The sequence below is a fragment of the Vigna unguiculata genome, chromosome 1, assembly GCF_004118075.2.
Source record: "Vigna unguiculata cultivar IT97K-499-35 chromosome 1, ASM411807v1, whole genome shotgun sequence".
NCBI lineage: Eukaryota > Viridiplantae > Streptophyta > Magnoliopsida > Fabales > Fabaceae > Vigna > Vigna unguiculata.
Genome location: NC_040279.1, coordinates 5,608,945 through 5,630,748, shown reverse-complemented (window position 1 = coordinate 5,630,748; position 21,804 = coordinate 5,608,945). Strand labels below are relative to the sequence as shown.

The 21,804-nt window shown below is 33.6% G+C and overlaps 1 protein-coding gene across 2 annotated transcripts; it reads right to left on the bottom strand.

Moving 5' to 3' along the window:
- Positions 1–614: 614 nt before the first annotated feature.
- On the bottom strand, positions 615–20,246 carry LOC114194293 (clustered mitochondria protein). Of its 2 annotated transcripts, none has more exons than XM_028084425.1 (29): positions 20,150–20,246; positions 17,104–17,344; positions 15,003–15,064; positions 14,570–14,759; positions 14,355–14,495; positions 14,102–14,258; positions 13,820–14,013; positions 13,641–13,742; positions 12,595–12,730; positions 12,349–12,477; positions 11,456–11,843; positions 10,750–10,854; positions 10,363–10,481; positions 9,927–10,035; positions 9,626–9,841; positions 8,797–8,931; positions 8,382–8,552; positions 8,177–8,263; positions 6,948–7,082; positions 6,703–6,858; positions 5,042–5,110; positions 4,179–4,337; positions 3,718–3,774; positions 3,603–3,643; positions 3,219–3,338; positions 2,687–2,996; positions 2,508–2,615; positions 1,942–2,013; positions 615–1,555 (listed from the first exon to the last, which is right to left on the bottom strand). In XM_028084425.1, exons 2-29 carry the CDS (start codon positions 17,333–17,335, stop codon positions 1,091–1,093), a joined length of 4,365 nt encoding a protein of 1,454 aa, XP_027940226.1. In that variant the 5' UTR covers positions 17,336–17,344; positions 20,150–20,246; the 3' UTR covers positions 615–1,090. The 2 variants fall into 2 exon arrangements, with proteins under 2 accessions (XP_027940226.1, XP_027940233.1); XM_028084432.1 differs by having other exon boundaries at positions 1,091–1,555; positions 20,050–20,151.
- Between the last annotated feature and the right edge of the window lie 1,558 nt (positions 20,247–21,804).

Here is a 21,804-nt window from a genome sequence, read left to right as displayed (position 1 = left end):
CTAATAAAATTAGTTGCGTGAATAAATAGCCTGTGCCAATTCAATAGCATATTATATATATGGATTTACTTTAACTTCGATTTTCATTTTTAATAGTTTTAGATAATATTATTTTACACAAGTACTCTACCTAGTATTAAAGTATAAAATAATTGGAGATTATTTTATATGTCTGATTAACTCATTAAGAACGAGTGACAATGAATAACTCATTGAAATATCGTATAGTATTATAAATAAGATGTTTACTTTTCTTATTTTTCTTACTTTCTTCCACTTGTTCAATTTTTTTAACTGTTCAGTGAAAATTTTCTTGTCATCGTATAGTATTACTAATTACACCTCCATATTGCTATTGTTGTCACTAATTCCAAAACCCTCATTCTATGAGGCCCATTCCCAAAGATATTATACTTGTTACGAAAAGTTTGTTGTGAAAATTCTATTAGAAAAAGTGTTTCAGAATACATTTCATAGAAATTAACTTGAACTTAACAGATACAAAATCACATTTGACATGGTTCTCATCACTCCATGTCTATGAACAAATGAAAATGATAAAAAGTAACAGGCACAACATTAAACTCAGGCACCAAACTCCTACTCAGAGAATCTAGTAAAATTCAGGATCAAGCAATCCACAGAAAGAATTGCCATCATATTATTAAAGATGATAATGTCATACAAAAGTTGCAGCAAAATTTTCTACACAGTAGATTATGCATTTAATTTGCCTTAATTCAGCAGTAAAATTAAATTTGTCATGGATACAGGGTTTCATTATCAAAATGACAGTTCTTACCCTGCATCTCGGAATATAGAGTTTATTGAAAAATTATCAGCAATCGCCCAGAACAAAAAATTAACAATGTACTTGATAACAATCACATTCATTCTGGAGGTCTAAATCTACCAAACCTAAGGAGCAAAGGCCAATAAAAGAAAAACAAAATTACTTCTGATCGCTACAGAACTCTTCAGAAAAAAACAAAAGCTGAGCAAAGTACCTGGTTAACCCAACCATCTCAAAGAATATTGATCTGAAATAAATCTACCACTTCCAACTACCAGAGCTTACAAGTTCAAAATTTCAAGCTCCAGCTTTTGGTTTGGCCTTCTGTTTCTTGGAGTCCAAGGATGACAATCCCTTGCCTAATCCAACAGGAGCCTGTTCTTGCACAGGAACTGTTTGGCCTTTGTTGACATCAGTTGAATCACTTGGAGGAATGCCATTTGTTTCTTCCTTTGCTCCATCTGCATTCCCATTATCCACAGTGTCTGGAGTTGCACCTGAGTTTATGATATTCAGAAGTTGGGTAAGAGGTGGCAAGGCTTGGACTGGTACACCATGGGGACGCACCAACAGGCCCCTTGCTGCAGCCTTCTTCCTAACTTCAGCAGCTGCACGTGCAGCCCTTTCATCAATTCCTCTTCCTCTGGGGAGGGCCTCACCCATTATTGCAGCATTCAGAGATTTGTTTGCAGATGCACTTGAACTTCCAGATCCCCCAGCAACTGCAGCAGCTTGGAATGCATGAATCAAATCAGGGTGTGCCTGTCACAGTACAAAACATCAAAATCAGTGTCCATCAGTGTATTTTGAAGGTTCAAGCAGAGAAACAGTACCAAAAAAACCCAACATAGAATCTAAGCACAATCACAATACTACATAAATGTCAAAGAAATATAAATAAGAAACCAATCTGAACAAAGGTGATAATCTCTAGCATGTTAGTAAAAGCATCTACGAAAACTAAGATTTTGCAGACACTTGAGATATTAGAAAAATGTGGTATATCCAAGGGTAGCCTGAATATAAAAGAGTGACTCATTTTTTACAACTACTATATCACATAGGGTAGGCTGAATATACAAGATACTCTCGGTATTAGACATAGATACTATCTTATTATATTGCATAAAAAAAATAATACAATGTACCTTCAGGATATCGATAGCCTTCTGAGCCGAAGCTGCGTTCAGAGCTTGACCCTTTTGCTTTTGGGCATTCATCTGTTAAAACAAGTTGTGAAAATGTAACACTAAGACTGCCATCAAAACAAAACCATTTGCTAATACGGAAATGAAGACTATGATGCAGGGTAATTTAACCTGACCTGACTGCATTTGTACACAAAATATAGGAATGCCAATAAATACATAATGATCTTGATAAGTCCGCTAACATTCATAAACACCTCAACCCACCTAACCTAGAAAACCACTTCTCTCCCTCCTGGTCTCAACTGAGTTTTTCTGCCATCAACCATTGTCATTTCCAAAGATCTCTATATTACCCACTCAAAACCAAAATGCTATCTTCATCAATTTTCTCCCCTTCCGTATTTATTAGCTAATTCGCTGAGAAAACTATATAATTGTAATTCCCCTTATTACAAAAAAATTAGTCTCTAAGTCTTTCTTTGGAAATACATTGGAGGTTAAGAGTGCAAATTGATGCCATGTGGAAATGTATAATTCCGTTAGTAAAGGTAGCAAAAAGATACCTGCAGTTCTCGCATCCTGAAAGTGTTCATCCAATTCTGTGAATCTCGTGTCCTTGAATCATCTTCACCAAGTTGTTTGACAAGTATATCATATGTTTTCCTCTCATGCTGCCAAACCAAATGCCAAAATTAGTTATCCACTCACAGGTGTGCCAACTTTACCACCCCACAGCACGTACCTGATGCGAGAGCTTGAAAGCACCCATACAATTAAATGCAATGGCAAGAGCATGATAACAAACAGCAGTTTGAATATGTTCCTCGCCAAGAAGCCTTTCATTCTTCTTTAAAGCTTCTTGCAGATATCGAAGAGCTGTGTTCATCTTTCCTATATCCTGATACATCATTGCAACATTGATAAATGTTGCTGCAACATCAGGATGATCTGGCCCTGATGACAAACTTAATAAAAGCAAAGCACGGGACATATGGCGAAGGGCAAGTTCTGTCTGGTTAAGTCCGTGGTAAAACAGAGCCATATTTCCGTAACTGCAACAACAGGTCAAGATGAAACAAAAATAGGTTGAATACATTAAAAATAACCTGAACTTGTTCAACAATGTCTGTCCAAAACGATGCATGCATCTCAAAATTTCCTATAACTGGGTATCCCAGTTTATTTTTATGGCCCAATGTAATTTTTAACATTCGACTACACAACCCTAAGATATTATGGGAAAGAACAAAGAAGATCAATAGAATAGGGAATGCCTGTGAGCAGTGTCAGGATGATCTAAACCAAGACAGCGTTCATTTATAATTAGTTCCTTGTGTTGTTGCATAATAGCCCCGGCCATATCTCCAGCATGATACAAAACCATGGCAAGATATCTGAAATACAATAGTTTCATCAGAGATTAAACACAAAACATGCCATTAATTCAACTGACTTCTTAAGCAGAAATTTACAAGCAAAGGATATAAATCTTCTATTTTACAAGGACTCACAACTGAAAATAATGAGCTCAATTCACATCATAATTCAGGTCTAAAACAGCACAACATGCAGAATTGCATATCATGATTAATATAGGAATTTAAATAGAAAAACTTGTGGGATCATGCCAAAATGGTAGAAATAAAAATTAAACATACCGACAGCAATTAGCAACCTCCCGATGCATGGGACCAGTAACCTGAAATCCATTCAACAACGATTATTTTATGCACAAGTCATCCAAGAACGACAAACCAATACAGAATTTCATGCCTGTTGTAGAATTGAGAATGCCTCGGAGAATAAAGTGTAGGCTTCACTAAGCATACCCTATAAGAAACAATAACATATATGTTAACACATTCAATGGAGAAAATGAAAACATAAATATATAGATAAAAAAATCAAGCCTCCAGGATTAATAAATTTACAACAGTATTCAACACATTTAAGAGTTCGACCTTATGAAGCATAATCACTACAACTCTAAATTATACCAACTCTTAAATAATGATTAGATCTCTGTTAACCTTAACACCACCGCACCCCGAAAGTAAAATACATCTTAAAATCCAAAAACACGGATTGCCACAGATACCAATCAATATCCGATCCCTTTTAATTGTGCTATAGGCAGCAAAGGCCAGTGCCTGAGATCTTCTACAAACTACCAAACCACTTAACAAGAGGCCAGCTCCCCGTGGATTAAGTTCTACACAAGGAATGGCATATACCTCAGCCAATTGAAGTTTCCCAGTTTCGACAAGTTCCTTGGCTTCCGAACAGGAAGGAACTGAATGCTTGACCACTGGACGGATATCCAAGACATCAGACGTTTGGAAGGGAGTTGCAGAACTAAGATCATATTTACGAGCTGCAACTGTTATACCAACCTGAAAATCAAGAATGGCAAAGCCCATTCAGAATTTTAACATGTAAAAAATTTAAGAGGTTGATGGCATAAAAGCACTAAAACCAAAAACCAACATAAGAGTTCCAAGAACTTTTCAGAGGTATTACAGAGGAAAATAGGTTTTATAAGACTGTTGGCAACAAGTGCAACCATGCATTAAACAACTGTATATAAATTTGGAGAATTGTCACTTTGTTTGCAACATAAAAAAGAAAAGACAGACACAATATATCCCGTCATTTTTTACATGCTTCAAGAAATACTATATTATGATGAGAATATTTTACATGATATAGAAACTCATCAATTTGGTACTTGGTTCTTTTAAAGAGCTTCACGCTATCAGACACTCTAAAATTAAAAGAGCCAGAAGAACACGAAAAAACTATAAAAACTATTTACAGCACAAACGCAACAGGATTTGTGCTTACCTTCAGACAAAGATTTCATATAACAGAAATGCAAAATAGTCACAATATATCCCATCTTTTCTTTCACATGTATCAAGAAATACACAATTACGATATGATAATATTTTACATTATATAAAAACTCATCGAGTTGGTACTTGGTTCTTTAAAGAGCTTCATGCTATTGGAACTCCCTAAAATTAAAAAAGCCAGTACTTGAAAAACGCATAAAAACCATTTACAGCCCAAACTCAGAACACAATCTTGTGCTTACCTTAAGACAAAGATTTCGTATAACAGAAATTTTCTTAACGCGCGACCTTGCATCCTCGGGCAATTCAAACTGCAGCAAATTGATTTCAAGTTCAAATGTACATCAACAGAGATACAGGTGTTAACAAAACGAAGCATGACAAAGGCATAGCTGTTTAGATTTTACAAATAATAGAGATATAGCTAGCAAAACAACTGCACAGTACAAGAAAATTAAATTTGATGAGAAACTGAGATGGGATAAAAGGCAGAATGAATCATAGACCTTGAAGTGGGAAACTGATCAATTCATACAGCTAGAACAATTTATAACGAGTACAGTGTAGTAGTTTGAATATAATAAATATAGTCACACCGTTAATTTAACTAAAATCAAGGTAGTCAAAATCAAGATCCTACTCAAGATCAGAAAGGAAAATATAAATCATAAATCGGAAGATCATAATAAAACAGATCGTGAGATCCTACAAATTTTATTATTACTCAAAATCTAAAACTAAACTTCATAATATATGAATTAAAAGAGTACATCATTAGGTCCACACACAACATCCTAGCTATATAAGTAGGAGTTACTCCTTTCAAGATACAAAACAGTAACAAAACAATAATTCATCTAAACCAAATAATCTTGTAAGTTAAATCCATAATCTTCCGAGAGACCTTCAGCGTTTGGAAGTTGAATTAAATAGATGAAGGAAGAGTGAGAATAAGACTGTTTTAGAAAAGGAAGAGCGGCAGTCTGGACAGATTTTGATCAAGGAAGAGCGCCAGTGGCAACTTTTAGTGTGCAGTGACAGTTTTCTCACATTTTCATAACAGAGGGAGTCACGAAATTTTTTAATATTTCAATTTGAAGTGTGCAAGTGACAGTTTGGAGGAGTCACCTCAAAAAGTTACCTTTACCTTTTGGAGGCATTGGCAGCTTTCACAGTTACCTCTTTTGGCTGCAGTATCAATTTCAGAGGTAGTTGTAACTGGGCTTTTAAATGTTTTAAAAAATAGCCTGCAGTATTAGGGTGTAAAACAGGTCCAGTTCCTCCCCACTAAAAAACCCTAAAACTAAACATGCCCCTCACCGCTGGGAGGGAGACGCTGCCACGACAGTCGTTCCACCAAGCCACGAGAGACACCTCTGTGATGAGTGCCACCACGACGTCTACATGGCGAGACTCACTGTTTCCACACAAGTTGTGATTTTCAACAGCGATCCGTTAGGATCCATGAAAATCGTAACTTTCAAGCTACAAAGGTTTCATTTACTAACAATGGCCTTGCAATGTGAAGATTTTGGAAGTCTCCGTAACTGTGACTATAAGCCACAATTCAAAACTACAGGGTTGACCAAGAGAGAAAGAAATATTAAGAAATGACAGCTAAAAGATTCATAAATTGGTGATTTCAGAAAACAGTTTTCCCCAATTCTAGTAGGGTCTGAGAAGGGTATATGTATGCAGCCTTACCCCTGCATGTACAAAGGAGTTATTTCCAAGATTTGAGCACCGGACCTCCAGGTCACAGCTCACAATCCTGCATCCTTACTCTTGTGCCAAGGCTGGCACTCATTCAACAAAAAATAGCTAAAATAATAATATGTACCTACTTTCTGACTCATTTTAAATGGATACTAAACACCTATGTAGGTTAGGAAATAGCTGATACCTTGTACTTAACCGAGGCAAATTCTTGAATGTCTGACCAAAGAGCTTCCGAGCTGACACTCATGTACAAAGGTTGAGTCTTTCTTAATGAAGACCTGCCTTTCCATCGAGCTTGCCCTTTGGAATGTTTTCCTGGAGACCGTTGACCAGCATGTTCCTGTACAATAAGGCAGGAAAACAATATTTTTTACCCTAAAAGGAGAACAAAAGTTCAAAGCATTGACAATGAACCATAAAAAGACATACCTTTTTAGGAGTTTTGGACTGAGTGCTATTAGTGGTAGCTTTGCCACTGGGAGCTTGACAACTTCCAAATAGGCAGTTTAAGAAATGAGATACAGCTGGTGCAAGATCATGGTCCTCTGTCTCCCTCAATAAATCCTGCATATCACATGAACGATCTCAAATATCATTAATAAATGCAAGTGGATTTCATAGTTATTTTCCTGGTCTGTTGTCTATTCTGATGTGGCAACATCTATCATGTTTCTAATGCTCAAGTAATACCTTATATTATAACAGTATAGCAAAAATAATACATTTATCGATTAAAAACATGAATAAGACTTGCACAGTAAATCAGTACAAAAGATACAATGTACAACTGGCAATAAACGTAATGTACACATAATAAGTAATATAATCATGGTTATCAAATCAGGATTCAAATCATGAATTGGAAGGCAATTTATAAATCATTAATCATGAAACATAAGATCCGTGATCAATAATTAGAAATGGTATAAAACATATTATTCACGTAATAGAGCAATTACAAAACATTTAGATGATATCTTTTTTAAGTCAAATAACCCATTATATAGATAAACAATTGTATTATAACAAATTTGATTTTCAGGACATCATAGAGACTGCAAGGTTCAGTCCCTCTAAAAACATCACTAAATCCTAGCACAGCAAAGCAAGGGGCCACCTTAGAAACTTCCAAAATAGCATGACTTTTAAACCTCTTGGGATTTTGATTTAGGCCCCTACTTCAATGCTACAAAACTGACTTGTTTGTTAACCATAGCTGATTTAGGATCCTCTCTAATACATCTCACAACGAGGACAAGACATCTCATGGGACTAAATATTTTCATGTGATCCAATGGAGGCCCAATAGTGAGCAGCCTAATGGAATGAACAGAAATTGCAAACACAAACCATGATATCATCTTAGAATGTAAATTTATGCCTAACTCAATCTTACCAAACTGGTATTATGGTCAGGATTACCTCCACGTATATACTATAGTTTGGTCATATATCTAGTCAATGTGGGATGTTCAACAAAAACAATACTATTTTTTAGTTTTATATTCCTTTAACAATGGATTAATGATTAGACCCTTCCCTTCAGTTTTCAGAGAAAATCAATCTCTGAAAACCAGGCTCTATATAAGAGGCTGGCAAGGATCCAAATATGTTTGCCTCAAACAATGAAGTGCTTAAAGTAAGCTAGCTTTTCTCACCTTGATAATATGCTTGGCAGATCTAACAACAATCTCATTGTTGCAAAGATCCCACAGATGAGGTAGATGTTTAGTCCCTCCAGCTACCTACATGAAAAAATGAGCAATCAGAAACAATATAAGAATTATCAAAAGTCTATAATCAAATCACCACCACATTTAAATAGAAGATAATTCACTATTGACCAAAATACATGGCGCTTACTTTGCCAATATAGCGAACATTAATTCCATGAGCATGCAGTGCTTCAGTTAATGTCTGGCCATCCATAGGTGAAACTTCAAGTGTACATAAGTCTTGTATAAATTTTGGAAGTACAACATCAATAAGATATTGACCAACTTTTCTAACATTATCTTCATCAGCTGCTATTTCCTGGTGAATGTGATAAAAAGGTGTAATGTAAGAATACTATGCCAAGAGCATTATGTTTTCATCACGAGCAATCACTATAGAGAAATAATGGGACAAACACATGTTTCCATAGATGGGAAGTAAAGTTGTATTTAGACACAGAAAAGGGAAAATAAGAGGGAAAAAAACCTCTGGGAATGTTTCCATAGATGGGAAGTAAAGTCGTATTTAGACACAGAAAAGGGAAAATAAGAGGGAAAAAAACCTCTGGGCTCCCAGCAAGTTTGAATTCAGTGAAGACGTTAGGATTAAAAACAATATCCTCACTACCATCAGAGGCCTTGGCAGTCACAGAAGCAAATTCTTTTACATCCTCAGTTTTGTTTTCGTTTGTTGAATCCTGCAGAAAGGACATGCAATTTAATTATTGGAACTTCATCACCAAGAAGATTCCCACCAGCCATAAGCTAATAATCAGTCAAATAATTGAAACACAATACCCTTTCCAGCATTGCTTTCAACCAGACAAATAATCAAGTACAAAAGCACAACAATTTTTCATAATAGCCAATGGTAGGGTCATATATGTTCGGTTACCCTTTTAAAACACACCTGAATAAGATAAAGAAACAAACATAAAAGGGGAACAAACAAAAATACTAAAACTCATGCTTCTGCTTTTCCATTACAACAGTAATCTTCCATGTTAGAAATACAGGGCATATATTAATTGAATGCTCAAATTAATGCACAAGCAAAGGAGTGATTCTGGTACTAAATATGAACCTCAAACAAGTACCTTCTTTTCAGATTATATGTTGGGAACAAGTCTTCTGCATATCGAGATGTGTTATATGCTACATTAGAGGGTACTGTATGCATTGGGAATTGCTATTTTCTGGACTAAAACTACAGTACATGTATGTTCAAATTCATACATAATGCTTATCGCATGTGGTTAAGAAATTGCACTAATATTTACTCTTCTTAAATGTAATTATTTCTGAAATTAAGAATTTCAATAAATCTTGGATAAAAAATATACTTCATAATTAGTGAAGGACCAATACACATTACACTGCTATTGCACTTACTGGCTTGTAAGCATCTGCAACATTTTGGGAATCGTTCACCAGTGTGTCAGCATCAGCAGCTTTTAGGGAATCATTCACCAGCTGATCAGCATCACCAGCATCTTGGGAATCATTTACCATCTGGTCAGAATCAGTTGCCTTTCCGGAATCAGTGGCCAAATTGTCAGCCTCTTGAGAATTCACCTTGGTAGGTTTCAATGCCTCTGCTGCTTGGGCCTGTTCACACAAAGAGCCAGTCAGCTATGTAAAACTAAAAACACAAGGAAAACCCCAACCATCCTTGACATTATAGTGTGCTTACCTGGCAAAAGGCAGTAATTAATTCTGGCCTCAAGATACAAAATCGAGAACCAGGCCCAGTATAGTTGGCATCACGAGGAGTTACCCTCAACAAATCCAGAAGGTAGTGTCTGATTTGGTTTAAAAAGAGCAAAGCATCAGTGCATTAGCACGACATGCTATACAAACAAAAATGAGAGTTTTAAAACACAAAATTAGGAAAGTTGCAACAGATAACATCTTGAATTAACTTCAATCTACTTGCATTCAATAACTAAGACATATATTGGACAATGAATTACATATGGAAAAAAATAGCCAGAATTGATTAATATTGGTAAAATCTAAATCTTCCTGCAATAAAAAATAATGCCTTTGAAACTATGAATTAGGAAATCTGTAGACATCATATCACCAACAAAGTACACGAACTGAAGATAACAAACTCAAATAATTACCGGTCATCACCACCAACAATTCCCTTGCATTCAACTGGTGCAGCTAATTTGAAAACATTTCCAGAGCCATCAAGGACTAAATGTTCCTTCAAATGAAGGCGTTTTGCAGCCTCTGACACCTATTAACAAAACCAGAGAATAAAAGAAAGGCATCTTATTGTACAGATAATGCAATTTTAAAAAATCCCAACATCTATTAGTGTAATAAGCAAATAAAACAACACATCTTAATTTACAGATCATGCAATCTAAAAAATACTTAATTTTTCCCCTAGCAACCAATTTTCTTACAATTTAATTTCACCCAAATCAGGAGATGCTTTAAATTCAAATAATTCAAATTAGACACTCTAACTAAACTTAAATGGCTACACCCTTCTTCTTTACCTTAGAATGAAAATCTTCATTCCAGCAAATTTTCTTTCCATTGTCAACAGAGCCATACAAGAGAGAGTCTGACTTGTCCCCTTGAAGAATGCCTGGTAATACACTCTGCAGCACAATATACAATTTAATTTGAGAATAAGGATTCACAGGGTTTCAAATTTCAAAATTAAATTAATGCAAATTTAAGTACAAATCTAATACTTATAAATTATAATCACTCTAAAATCATTAATAATAGAAAGCAATTTGGCATATAACATACAATTATCCTGCACACTTTACAATACTCACAGAATATAAAGGGTCGCCTATTAAAAATATTGAAAATATATTTGGGTTTAAATAAAAAGAAACTAATCACTTCATATATAATAATAAAGAAAATAATATACAACATATGTTCATCCTACAAACAAATAGAAATAAGAAATTGAAAAGTCTTGCCATGTTCAGTTCAGCATCTCCTTATTCGTTTTCTCACCATTTTGAAGCTATTTTGACAAGCTTTAATTCATTAAGTCACCACAAAATATTTTTAGAACAAAAAATCCAAAAAAAAAAAAAAATGGATGTTGAAACACCAAAAACAGCCATAGCTTGCCTTCTAGATAAGCATAATAGCAAATTGATATAAACTATAACAACACTTTCATGTAAAAACAGAAAGTCAAGTCCGCCATAAGCAAATTTGAGCTTCATTACAAACCTGAGCTACCACTCTATGCCCCCTGTAGTCAATTATAGCCATAGCAAGATTATAAAGTCCAGCAACATCTGCTTCTTGGTAAGCCTTTGTTCCCTTCAAATCATTGTTTGCAGAAGCATATGTGGCTTGCTCATTCTCAGCCAGCTGAGCTTCTGGAGAAGCATCTTGAGTGGTTTCTGTGCCATTAAGATCATCTGAACTTGAACCAGTATCTTTTCCCCCATTAGGAACCTGAGTTTCTCCATGAAGTGGAATGGAAGCTTTATCAGAAGAACTTTGCAAAGTCGCAGAGCTCCAAGTTTTTGAATTAGAATCCACACATTTCTTTGACAACTTCTCAAGGTCCGCATCAATAGCAAAACTAAAGAATATATTGTTGTGCACATACCTATCACCAAAATCCACGCAATGAGCAGAAAGGCTTTTAAACTACACGGGAAAACCCATATGTGTAAAGGGGCACAGTCACAATGAGAGCAAGTATATGATCTATGACAAAAACAATCCAAAATCCACGCAATGAGCAGAAAGGCTTTTAAACTACACGGGAAAACCCATATGTGTAAAGGGGCACAGTCACAATGAGAGCAAGTATATGATCTATGACAAAAACAATCTAAACCAAATTAATAAAAAAAAATAACATTGCATCATATACCAACATGAGAGCCACATCATGAAGATGCTTTTCACAACACAACTAAAATATTTATGGACCAGGGAATAAGAATCTTATTTTCCCTCTCTCCTAACCCCAGAGAAGAAATATGTAACATGCGACTTCCTCTAGACATTACTTTTCAACATCCTAAAATAATAAAATATTAGAATACAAGAATAGCTATTTACAATTTCTATAAAGTAAGGTTTCAGGATTCAAAAGACACACTTACATGTGAAAACATTCAGGGTCAGTTGGGTTTATTGGAGGAATGCAGCCACTGATCACTCCAATAGCACCATTAATAGCTGCATCAACAAAGTCTGATGTCACTTTATAAAGTGCCCTATCCCGCAAAATCCTACACCAGTAAACAGATCACCCAAGAAACGTAGATATTTAATGATAATATCTCTTCACCAAACTAAAGAACAGGACCAAATCCAAATTCATCCATATAAGTGATAGATAAAGACACCTCTCCTGTGGAGTTGTATGAGGAAATTCCCTACAGGACTGCAGCTCTTCATTCCAGTCTCTTTGCATGCCAATTGGCTCATTGCCATAAAGAAGAGTCAAAGCATTCTCAGCTCGGGCTGCATCACGTCTGTGGTCTGCTAACACCCCAAAATACAAATTACAAATACATCAATCCAATCTGAGATTCAGATATTAGGAACCTCATTACAAGGACTCCTGAAATTTCATGACATTTTAAAATTGGCTTCCAAATTAAGTAGGACATAATAACAACGAACAAAATAAAAGTCTTCCCTCTAGGATACAACAGCTGCACAGGTCAATTAACTTCTTCGTGTTCTAATAAAAATCAAGTCTCTGAGAGGTTTTTCTTAGAAAATATATTTTATGTCCAACTCAATCTCACAAAACTAATTTGGTATAGTTTGCACCGCACTTATGTATTAAAATTTAACCATATATCAGTCAATGGAATTTCCAACACCCACCCACATCGGATAGCACGATAGGCCCAACAAATCTCACCAGGCTAGGTCCTTGAGAAGCTCTGATACCATCTTAGAAATTGGACTTTAAGCCTAATTTAGCCTAAAAAAATGGCTTGTAAGCCAAAGTTTATACCCTACTTATATATTATAATTTGATCATATCTCTACTTAATTTTAGATCTCCAATAATTCTATTTAAATTAAGTCCTTGATAATAATTTAAATTCTTTTAGTACTCTAACCATCACTACTTGTTTCCTTCTGTTTCGATCATTTGTTATAACTTACAACAAAATAGTTCTTGAATATGTGACAATAATTTGCCTTACTTCAGATATGGTAAATGATAACAAAAGTGCATGAAAACTACATGGCCAGATGTGTTAATAGAAAGATGCTTGATAACAATGTGCTCTCACAAAACAAATAAGAAAAATACATCGCCAAGAACTAAAGTAAAAGCAACAATATCATCAAATCAGATAAAGAAAATATTACAACCTAAAGAATTTAAAACTAATGCTGATGAAACAAAAATGCCAGAGACTAGGCTCACCAGGAACAGGGTATAACCCAAGCCAAGAATTAGGTGGCAACAAAGATTGCACATTTTCAAAAGGATGGGCAGCTGCTCTACCCTCCAATACTTCCCGAAAAGCTTCAAAATTGGACAAAAGGTTAAGTTTTGGGTTTCAAGCAAACTTCTACGAGATTTAAGTCATAACACTTAACTACCTTTTTTGAACTTAGGGCTAATCTTTTGTAAGAGAGCAACAAGATTTGTTGCTTCAAAAGTAGCTTTACTTTGCCTTGGGTCAAGAGTGTTCGCTGAGCTCGAGTTGACATAAAACATTTTTGTACTTCCCGTAATACAAAATTTATTACCCTCAAGAGTGATCACATCCAAATAAATCAAATCTCCAAGAAGCCTACAAGCAACCACAGAACAGTCTCATGCATATAAACAAAGCAAGCCAATGAAATTACATTAACTGAAGAGGATGCATCTTGGGATACCTTCTATAGCTCGGAGGAGGATTGAAGGATGAAAACACTATGCTCTCTACGCATTTAATATCCTTCAATGGGGATGATAACAAATTACCCAATGAACCAGAGATGTCCTCCATATAACCAAGCCCATCGAGCTCAGGAACTTCAGGTTTCAAGGCATCTGATAATGCAGGAAATGCAGAAGCAGTCTAGTAACTATCCCATAACTACTGGAATTATCAAATAAACAGAGTATAGCTACAGAATTATCCCATACCTGTCGAATTTGCAGATTTATTTTGTGCTACCTCATTCTGTAGGGCAAGCGATGTTGATAGTGAAGCATGGAGATTAGAAAGGGAAAGCAACTCCCTTGTACGGTGAACATGGGCCCTTATAGATCGATCATCATAAAATGCTGCAAAGAGGATTTATCATATTGTAATCCACCAATGTTTAATCATCAAAAATACCCAAAATTCATTAACATACCTGGGACCATTTCCAAGGAGCAACCACCAGTAGTAATATCAACTACTTCTGAAATTTCATTATAATCTTCCAGGTGATGTGTTGATGCATCCTTCGTATGCAACAGTAAATCATAGCATGTGATAAAACACGTCTCAGGAGCATCAAGGAGGAACTGTCGTACATCCATGACAGAATCTCCAGGATTCAACTGTGAATCAATTATACAAGTTAGAAGAAGCTTGATTCCTCAGTTTTTCTTCAGGTGAAATAGTAGCACATGTAAACATGATATTATAAATAATTAAATGTTCAAACAATTTTACAAAACAAGAATAAAAGGAAATAGTCAGATCTCTGTCATGATCATCTTGGAACCGCTTGATCACTCGGTTTCACTTAAAGTGATGTGATATAGTAACAAGCAAAAGCTTCACAAATTAAGTTAACTGACCTGAAGCTCAAGTTTCTCCCCAGTTTGTGTTTTAACAGAAACAGGGTAAAGTTGAAGATCACCTGCACAATAATTTTACCAAATATTGGTCATAAAATGAAATTGAAGTCTTAGTATATCCATTAACAAAAGGAATGAAATAAATTTGACTAAATTACCAATTTTTTTAATAGAAGACTAAACAACTGCACAACAAAAGTTATCAAAGATAATGCATAGCACAAAACATGATAAAACTTGCACAATCACCTAATCACTAGTAAAATAAGGGTTTCACAAATGTTGCAAGGCATATATTCTATGTAAAAACATATAAAGTTGCAAAAATTCACATTATTTACAGATAATCTTAGTAATTTTAAATTCTAAACCGTAGGAAGAAAAAAATTTAGTATTGTGAGAGTGATGGAAAAGAACATGATAGGATAGAAAAAACTAGAAAACATAATTTCAACATTAACTAAATTAAGAGTATAGCAATTAAAAAAACAAAAACATTCAGAAGTAGCTAATAGAAACACATACAACACAATAAAACATAAACAAAAATTGACTAGTGAACAGTCAACCCCTGTAAGCAATGCTTTGTCAAAGCAATTCAGATCACTAAGCAAGAATGGGATCATCAATAGACCTAAAGGGCCCTATTGTGTAAATCCAGTCAGATAAAGCTGGATTTAGTATAGGAAATTTGCCTCCCTAGAGAACAGCAGTTGTTATGTCTGCAGTTCCATCTGCTAAGACCTGTAAAGAAAGTACCTCACTACAAACATTCAAGAGCATAAATTACTTTCAACAGCCATTTAAAAAGGTTATAGAAACAATACCATTATTTAATAACCATATGACATATTCAATTACTTTAACAAAATTTATGAGGGATGATTTTCAAGTCATTAATTTATCGATTTAGTTTTGTCCAGTGTCAAAGCAGCTTCTACAGCAAAGTATGAAACAGAACTAAATTTGAAAGGCAGTGAACACCCAACAAGTACAAAGGGTAGTCAATCCACTTTGGAAATGGGCATCAGAAGTCAATTTTCGGACTTCCTAACTAACACTAGGATCAAGGTTTTAAATTGTAATTGTAGTTGTAAAAGGCTACCAATAACAGATAAATGCCTTTGGCAGATGGAATGATGGCCCAGGCAGAAGCCATAATGAACAAAGAGTAATGATATGTGTGTGTCTAAAAACTAAAAAAGAGCATAAATAAATTAAAATAACAAAATCATAGACAAAAATCCCACAACGTATCACAAGTCTCAAAAGAATTTGATTTTGGGTGCTTGACACTGTCTTATATAATAAAACAATTACGAACAACTTTGCAGTTGAATAAAAATATAAAAGAATATTAGGAAGATATAAATAAATGAAGAAAAAGAGGGGAGGGGAAAAACAAAAGGAAATAATGGTAAAGATAGATAATTTTTTAAAGTATATGAAATAATCTCGAAAATGAGGAGTTACATAATGGGTGCCACAGCATATGATGGGCACAATCCAGAATAGCGCAAATAACGGCAAAATAGCGCAAATAACGGAAGCAGCTAATAAGGGATGCCACGTGTCCAACATTACCACATTGGAGCAGCCATAACAGTTTTGTAACACTTGGAACCACAATATTACACAGATGCACAAATGCAGCTACAAACAACTAATGCCACAATGTAGTTAGGCAATTGGGATAGCAAAAGTAATATGCAATTTGACCATTAAGTTGTGTTTTAATGATTGGTGCTTTAATATTTATTTTGTCTTTTCCCGCTACTATCGGTTCGGTTACATAACTCCTTTATCTCTTAATAAAGTTTATATATATTTTTATTGCAAATGAAAAAATGTAACACATTGGGAGGTTCACGTCCAATTACCATCATGCACAATTTCCATGCTATCACGTCCAATTACCATCATGCACAATTTTCATGGTATAATGTCCAATTACCATGCACAATTTTCATGGTATAATGTCCAATTTTCATGCTATAATGTCCAATTACCATGCTATAATGTCCAATTACCATGCACAATTTCTATGCTTTAACGTTATTATATGTATAAACAATATAAGTTCTTCTTTAATCCATCTCACCTTGCTTTTGTTGGCTCCCTTCCGACGTTGCAGTTTCATGTTCCTTCAACTCTGGATTGACACCAATAGAATCACCAATTGCAGCAGCTTCAGCCATGTCAGCTTTTGCAGATTCTAAGGTGCCTTCGTCGTTATTCTTCACAGGAAGATCAGAATGGACTGCTGGTTCTGAAGTACTAGAAATATGCTGAGACCCTTTTTTGTTCCTCCCCTTGCTTGATTTTCCAGCCATTTCCTCTTTCTGAAATTCAAATAACCATGTCAAAGTACCACAAAAAAGAACAATGAAGTAAGAACATTAAAAGGTCTGGTATAAACGTCGAAACAAGCAAACCATAACAATCCATCCCACAACATCACTTTACCTAATTCAATTCAAAAGTATGCAAACCACCACAGACATAATCCCATACACAATGAAACATACTAACACAAGCAACTAATGTCACAATGTCTCCAAACTTTCATAAACAAAGTTTATAGACAAAGTTAAAACCCCAACCAAATATAAAATCCATAATCAGATAAAAATATTGAAAGGTCTCAACTTTTAAACACAAACTGAACCCAGAACCACACATCACGTGAGTTCCATTTCTGGTAGCAGATTTCACGAGAATCACGTAAAAAACATGAAACATGAATTCAAAATAACATAACAACAACACCAACATTCATCATCTCTTCAATTCCCACAAAACCCTACCCAACAAAAATCATCAAACCTAAAAAGGTCCAGAATATTAGACACAAGGTTTTCTACTAATGTTATTTTATTCCTGAGTGAAAGAAAAATATCATGAGAGCAGACGTATTACCGAGACGAAGCAATTAAAGGTGGAGTGGAGTACGAATTAGTTAAGAAGACGTTTGCATAGAAATAAGAAAATAAGGGTTTTAGAAGGTTTTGAAAAGAGAAGGTTTTTGAAGTTTGGTAGAGCGAGAGAAACCCAAGAAGCAGTGGCTGAGGCGGCTTCTTCCATGTGAGAGAGAAACACCGAGAAATGAATGTGTAATAATTTGGAACTATTGGACTTGTTGGGCCTTCACTCTTAAAAATATTTTCTCTTCTATGTCCTCCATGTGGACAAATGTTTTTCTTTATGAACCAATGTTTTTCACTCACACTCCCATATGTATTGGACATCTGTTATTTTATTTCCCATGAGGGGAAAATATTTTTGTCTGAAGGTCCATTTTTTTAGTTTTCCAAATTATAATACAATTATAAGATAACCTTAAAACCCTTTTCTTTCCAAAAATTTCTAAAACTTTTTTTTATTAACTAATTCGCACTTCACCACCTTTAATTGTCTCAGCTCACTGGTAACACGCTTCCTCTCATAATATTTTTTCTTAAAATTTTAAAATTAGAATAAAATCTTGAGGTGTCTAATTTTCTGAACTTGGATGCTAAGTTTGATGATTCTTGTTGTGTGGGTTTTGTGAGAATTAAAGGTTAATTAAATCTTAATTTTTTTAATTATTATTAAAAGTAAATTCAATATATATTATGTGATGTATTTAAATTAAATAATAATAAAATCAATTGAGATAATGGTTAATATTAATATATTTATATTTATTTTCAAATGTCGATAATAATATTCATACTGAATTGATAATGAATTTTAAGTTATAATTTAATTATCCGAACAATTGGCTTGGAAGATTGAGTCAACCATAACTCAAATTTATAAATTTCTGAAATAAAAAAATAACATAGGTCAAGACCAATCTAACTAACTTTTTGGTGAAGTTTTGAATTAAACAAAGTTTATATTATCTTCATTCTTCACTCTAATAGTAGCAAACTCCAATTATGAAGAACATTAGGGAAAATAAAGCAGATTTATTCACAACCAAAATCTTTAATGTTCATATCTCTTCTTTGGCTCTTGATTTGGGAAGAGACTATGTTAAGTCATTATCAAAACAAAACTTTGTCCATCATTAACATGTCTTTAAGATTTTTTGGATGAGTTTTTGATCAACACTTTACGTTTAAAATTACTAACCCTTGCATACTACAATGAATCACTACATCTCTGAAATGGTGTCCGCAAGCATAACTGGCAATTACTAACCCTTGCATACTACAATTTATTTAAGAAAAATCATCTTTTTTGCAGCTTCCGACAAGAGCTTTTGACAAAAGCCATTTTTTGTCATGAAGAAGCGGTAGCCAAACATAATAGAAATCTAAATATGTGAAGAATTATAAATTCAATGTCAAGCCTGATATCATTAACAATAAGCACAACCTAATTATTCAAAACAAGGTAAACAAGCCCATAGAAGAGCAGTCATTTTATCATGCATATTGTGAAACAAATGTAACAATTATTCCACTGAACTATGGCAATATATCACATCAATATAAATGGAAATCAAAGAGGGGAACCCTTCCAATGAAAAAGGGTTGTTCAAAAGAAGCAGAAGTTCGTAACAAAGAAACAACATCAAACCACAAATTTTAATGTGTTCATCAGACCGAATTGGCACGTCAGGAAGATCAGATGAAAGAGTGAGACAAGAAAATTTCAGCTGTGTAATTCAAATGGATGGCTAAGATTGAAATTAACTAAAACATAGGGTTTAGGGTTTAGGGTTGTTATTCTCATCTCTTAAACGCTCACTATATATGATAGCTTCTCTCCTATATATGTTAGTTCATATTGTTTCTTAGACCTTCAGCATTTACCCAGGGTGACAAAAAAGGAACAGAACATATGAATCCCTATGATGGAACGGACGCAAAATATTGACTCGCCAATTACACCAATTACAACTTTGTCACCATATACAGCTTTGCCATCATATACTCAGCATACAATAACCTAAGCCTTGCATAACAGATTCAGGAAAAAATATATAACAAAAGATTGAGATAAAGAAAAGAAAAGATTGAGAGAGAAAACCCTAGATTGGAAGTTCGATTCCAACCTCATCCTACATCCCTTTAAATCGAACTACAACCATTGAAGATAAAGAAAAGATTGAGAGAGAAAACCCTAGATTGGAAGCAGAAGCAAAAAAGACTGACCAAACGATGTTGTTGTGTGTTGAATTTGATGCAAATCGGAAAAGGCTGAACTTTTAGCCCCCAAACGCTGTACAAACCTAGCGAAATAGATAGTTGTCTCTTGTCTCCTTTCATTTATATATGGAATAGAAGACCAGTGACAAAAATACGTATAAATTTTAATAATAAATAATAACCATAATAATAAATACATTATTATTTCTTTATTAATCTCTTTGAAGGATAGATTCAACCTAAAAAATTAAAAATTAAAAATATTTTTAGAATTAAGGTTATATTAATTAAATTAATTTAAATTTAAATATAATAATTTAATCTATAAATTATAATATAGGCAATAATATTACTATTTTTAATTTGTTTAATTTAATAAAATATTCTTCTTTTAATTGTTTAAGATTAACTATTATTTTGAATAGCAGATAATCCTAAATTTATTTAGGTCATTGACTAAAAATAACTCGATTTAGATCAAGAGTTTATTAGCTGACCTTTTAAATCAAACTTGTAATGTTAATTTTGAGAAAAGAAAAATATAAAGATATAATTTTAAAATTATTATATATACTAATTAAACCTTAAGGTTGTTAGATCAAGCTTGTTTTCTAATTCCATGAGTATAAAAATATTTAACAATGTCTATGTTGTGTTATGAATAATAAAATTTATATTAAAAAATAATTTTTATATTTTACATACTGATAAACTATAATATTTTCAATGATACGAGATAATGACTTTTGCTACTAATAAACGATTTTTTATAATTCATTTTTAACTTTGTTACTAATTTTATCTTTGTTAATATAATTTATTTTTATTATTTATAAAAATTTAACTTCAACAATTTATAATTATATTTAGATATTTTTGTGATTATTACATTATAAAATTTAATAAAATATGTATTTTATAATTTGTTATAATGTTTCATTTTAATAATTATTATAATATCTAATTTTTTTAATAATATTTTTATTTATTATTTACTGTACACTCGATAAAAAATATTAAAAAATTATATTATCATATATGGTTTTTTACAGGTGTCAAATCTTAATTTTTTTCATTAGCAACAGAAACTTTATTGTTTTACTCGTGTTTATTTGCTAACAGATGGGAAAAAAAGTTTACTTTCTTGTTATTTGACCTTTTTTCTCTTTTTTTATAATGCATATATATGTTTTGATGAGATGGAAACCAATTATTTACCCAAAAACATGTATTTCTATTTTAGGGATTTTTACTCCCAAAGTTTGTGTGGAAGATGAATCATAGAAAAAATAGTATCGGTTTAATAATTGAAGAAGTACATGATTCAACGATTCATCTTTCAATGTAAAGATGGCATGTTAGATTTCTTTTTGTTCAATGAAAAGAGTGTTTGGATTTTGATCGAAGTATTTGTCTATTTAAGATTCAAGAGGTAAGAGTTTGAGGTTTAGGATTTGTTGAAATTTTGTCAAAAGTTGTTTTTATGTTTTTACTAAAAAGTTGTTTTATTTTGTGACTAAGAAGATGTATATCAATTATCAAAATCCAAACTAATGCATCTTCTCTATCACAAATTTTTACTTTATGCAGAGCGGAAATCAAATAAGAAGAATTATTATCTTTACAAGCTTACGAGTATGAGTTTTGGTCAACCATGTTTG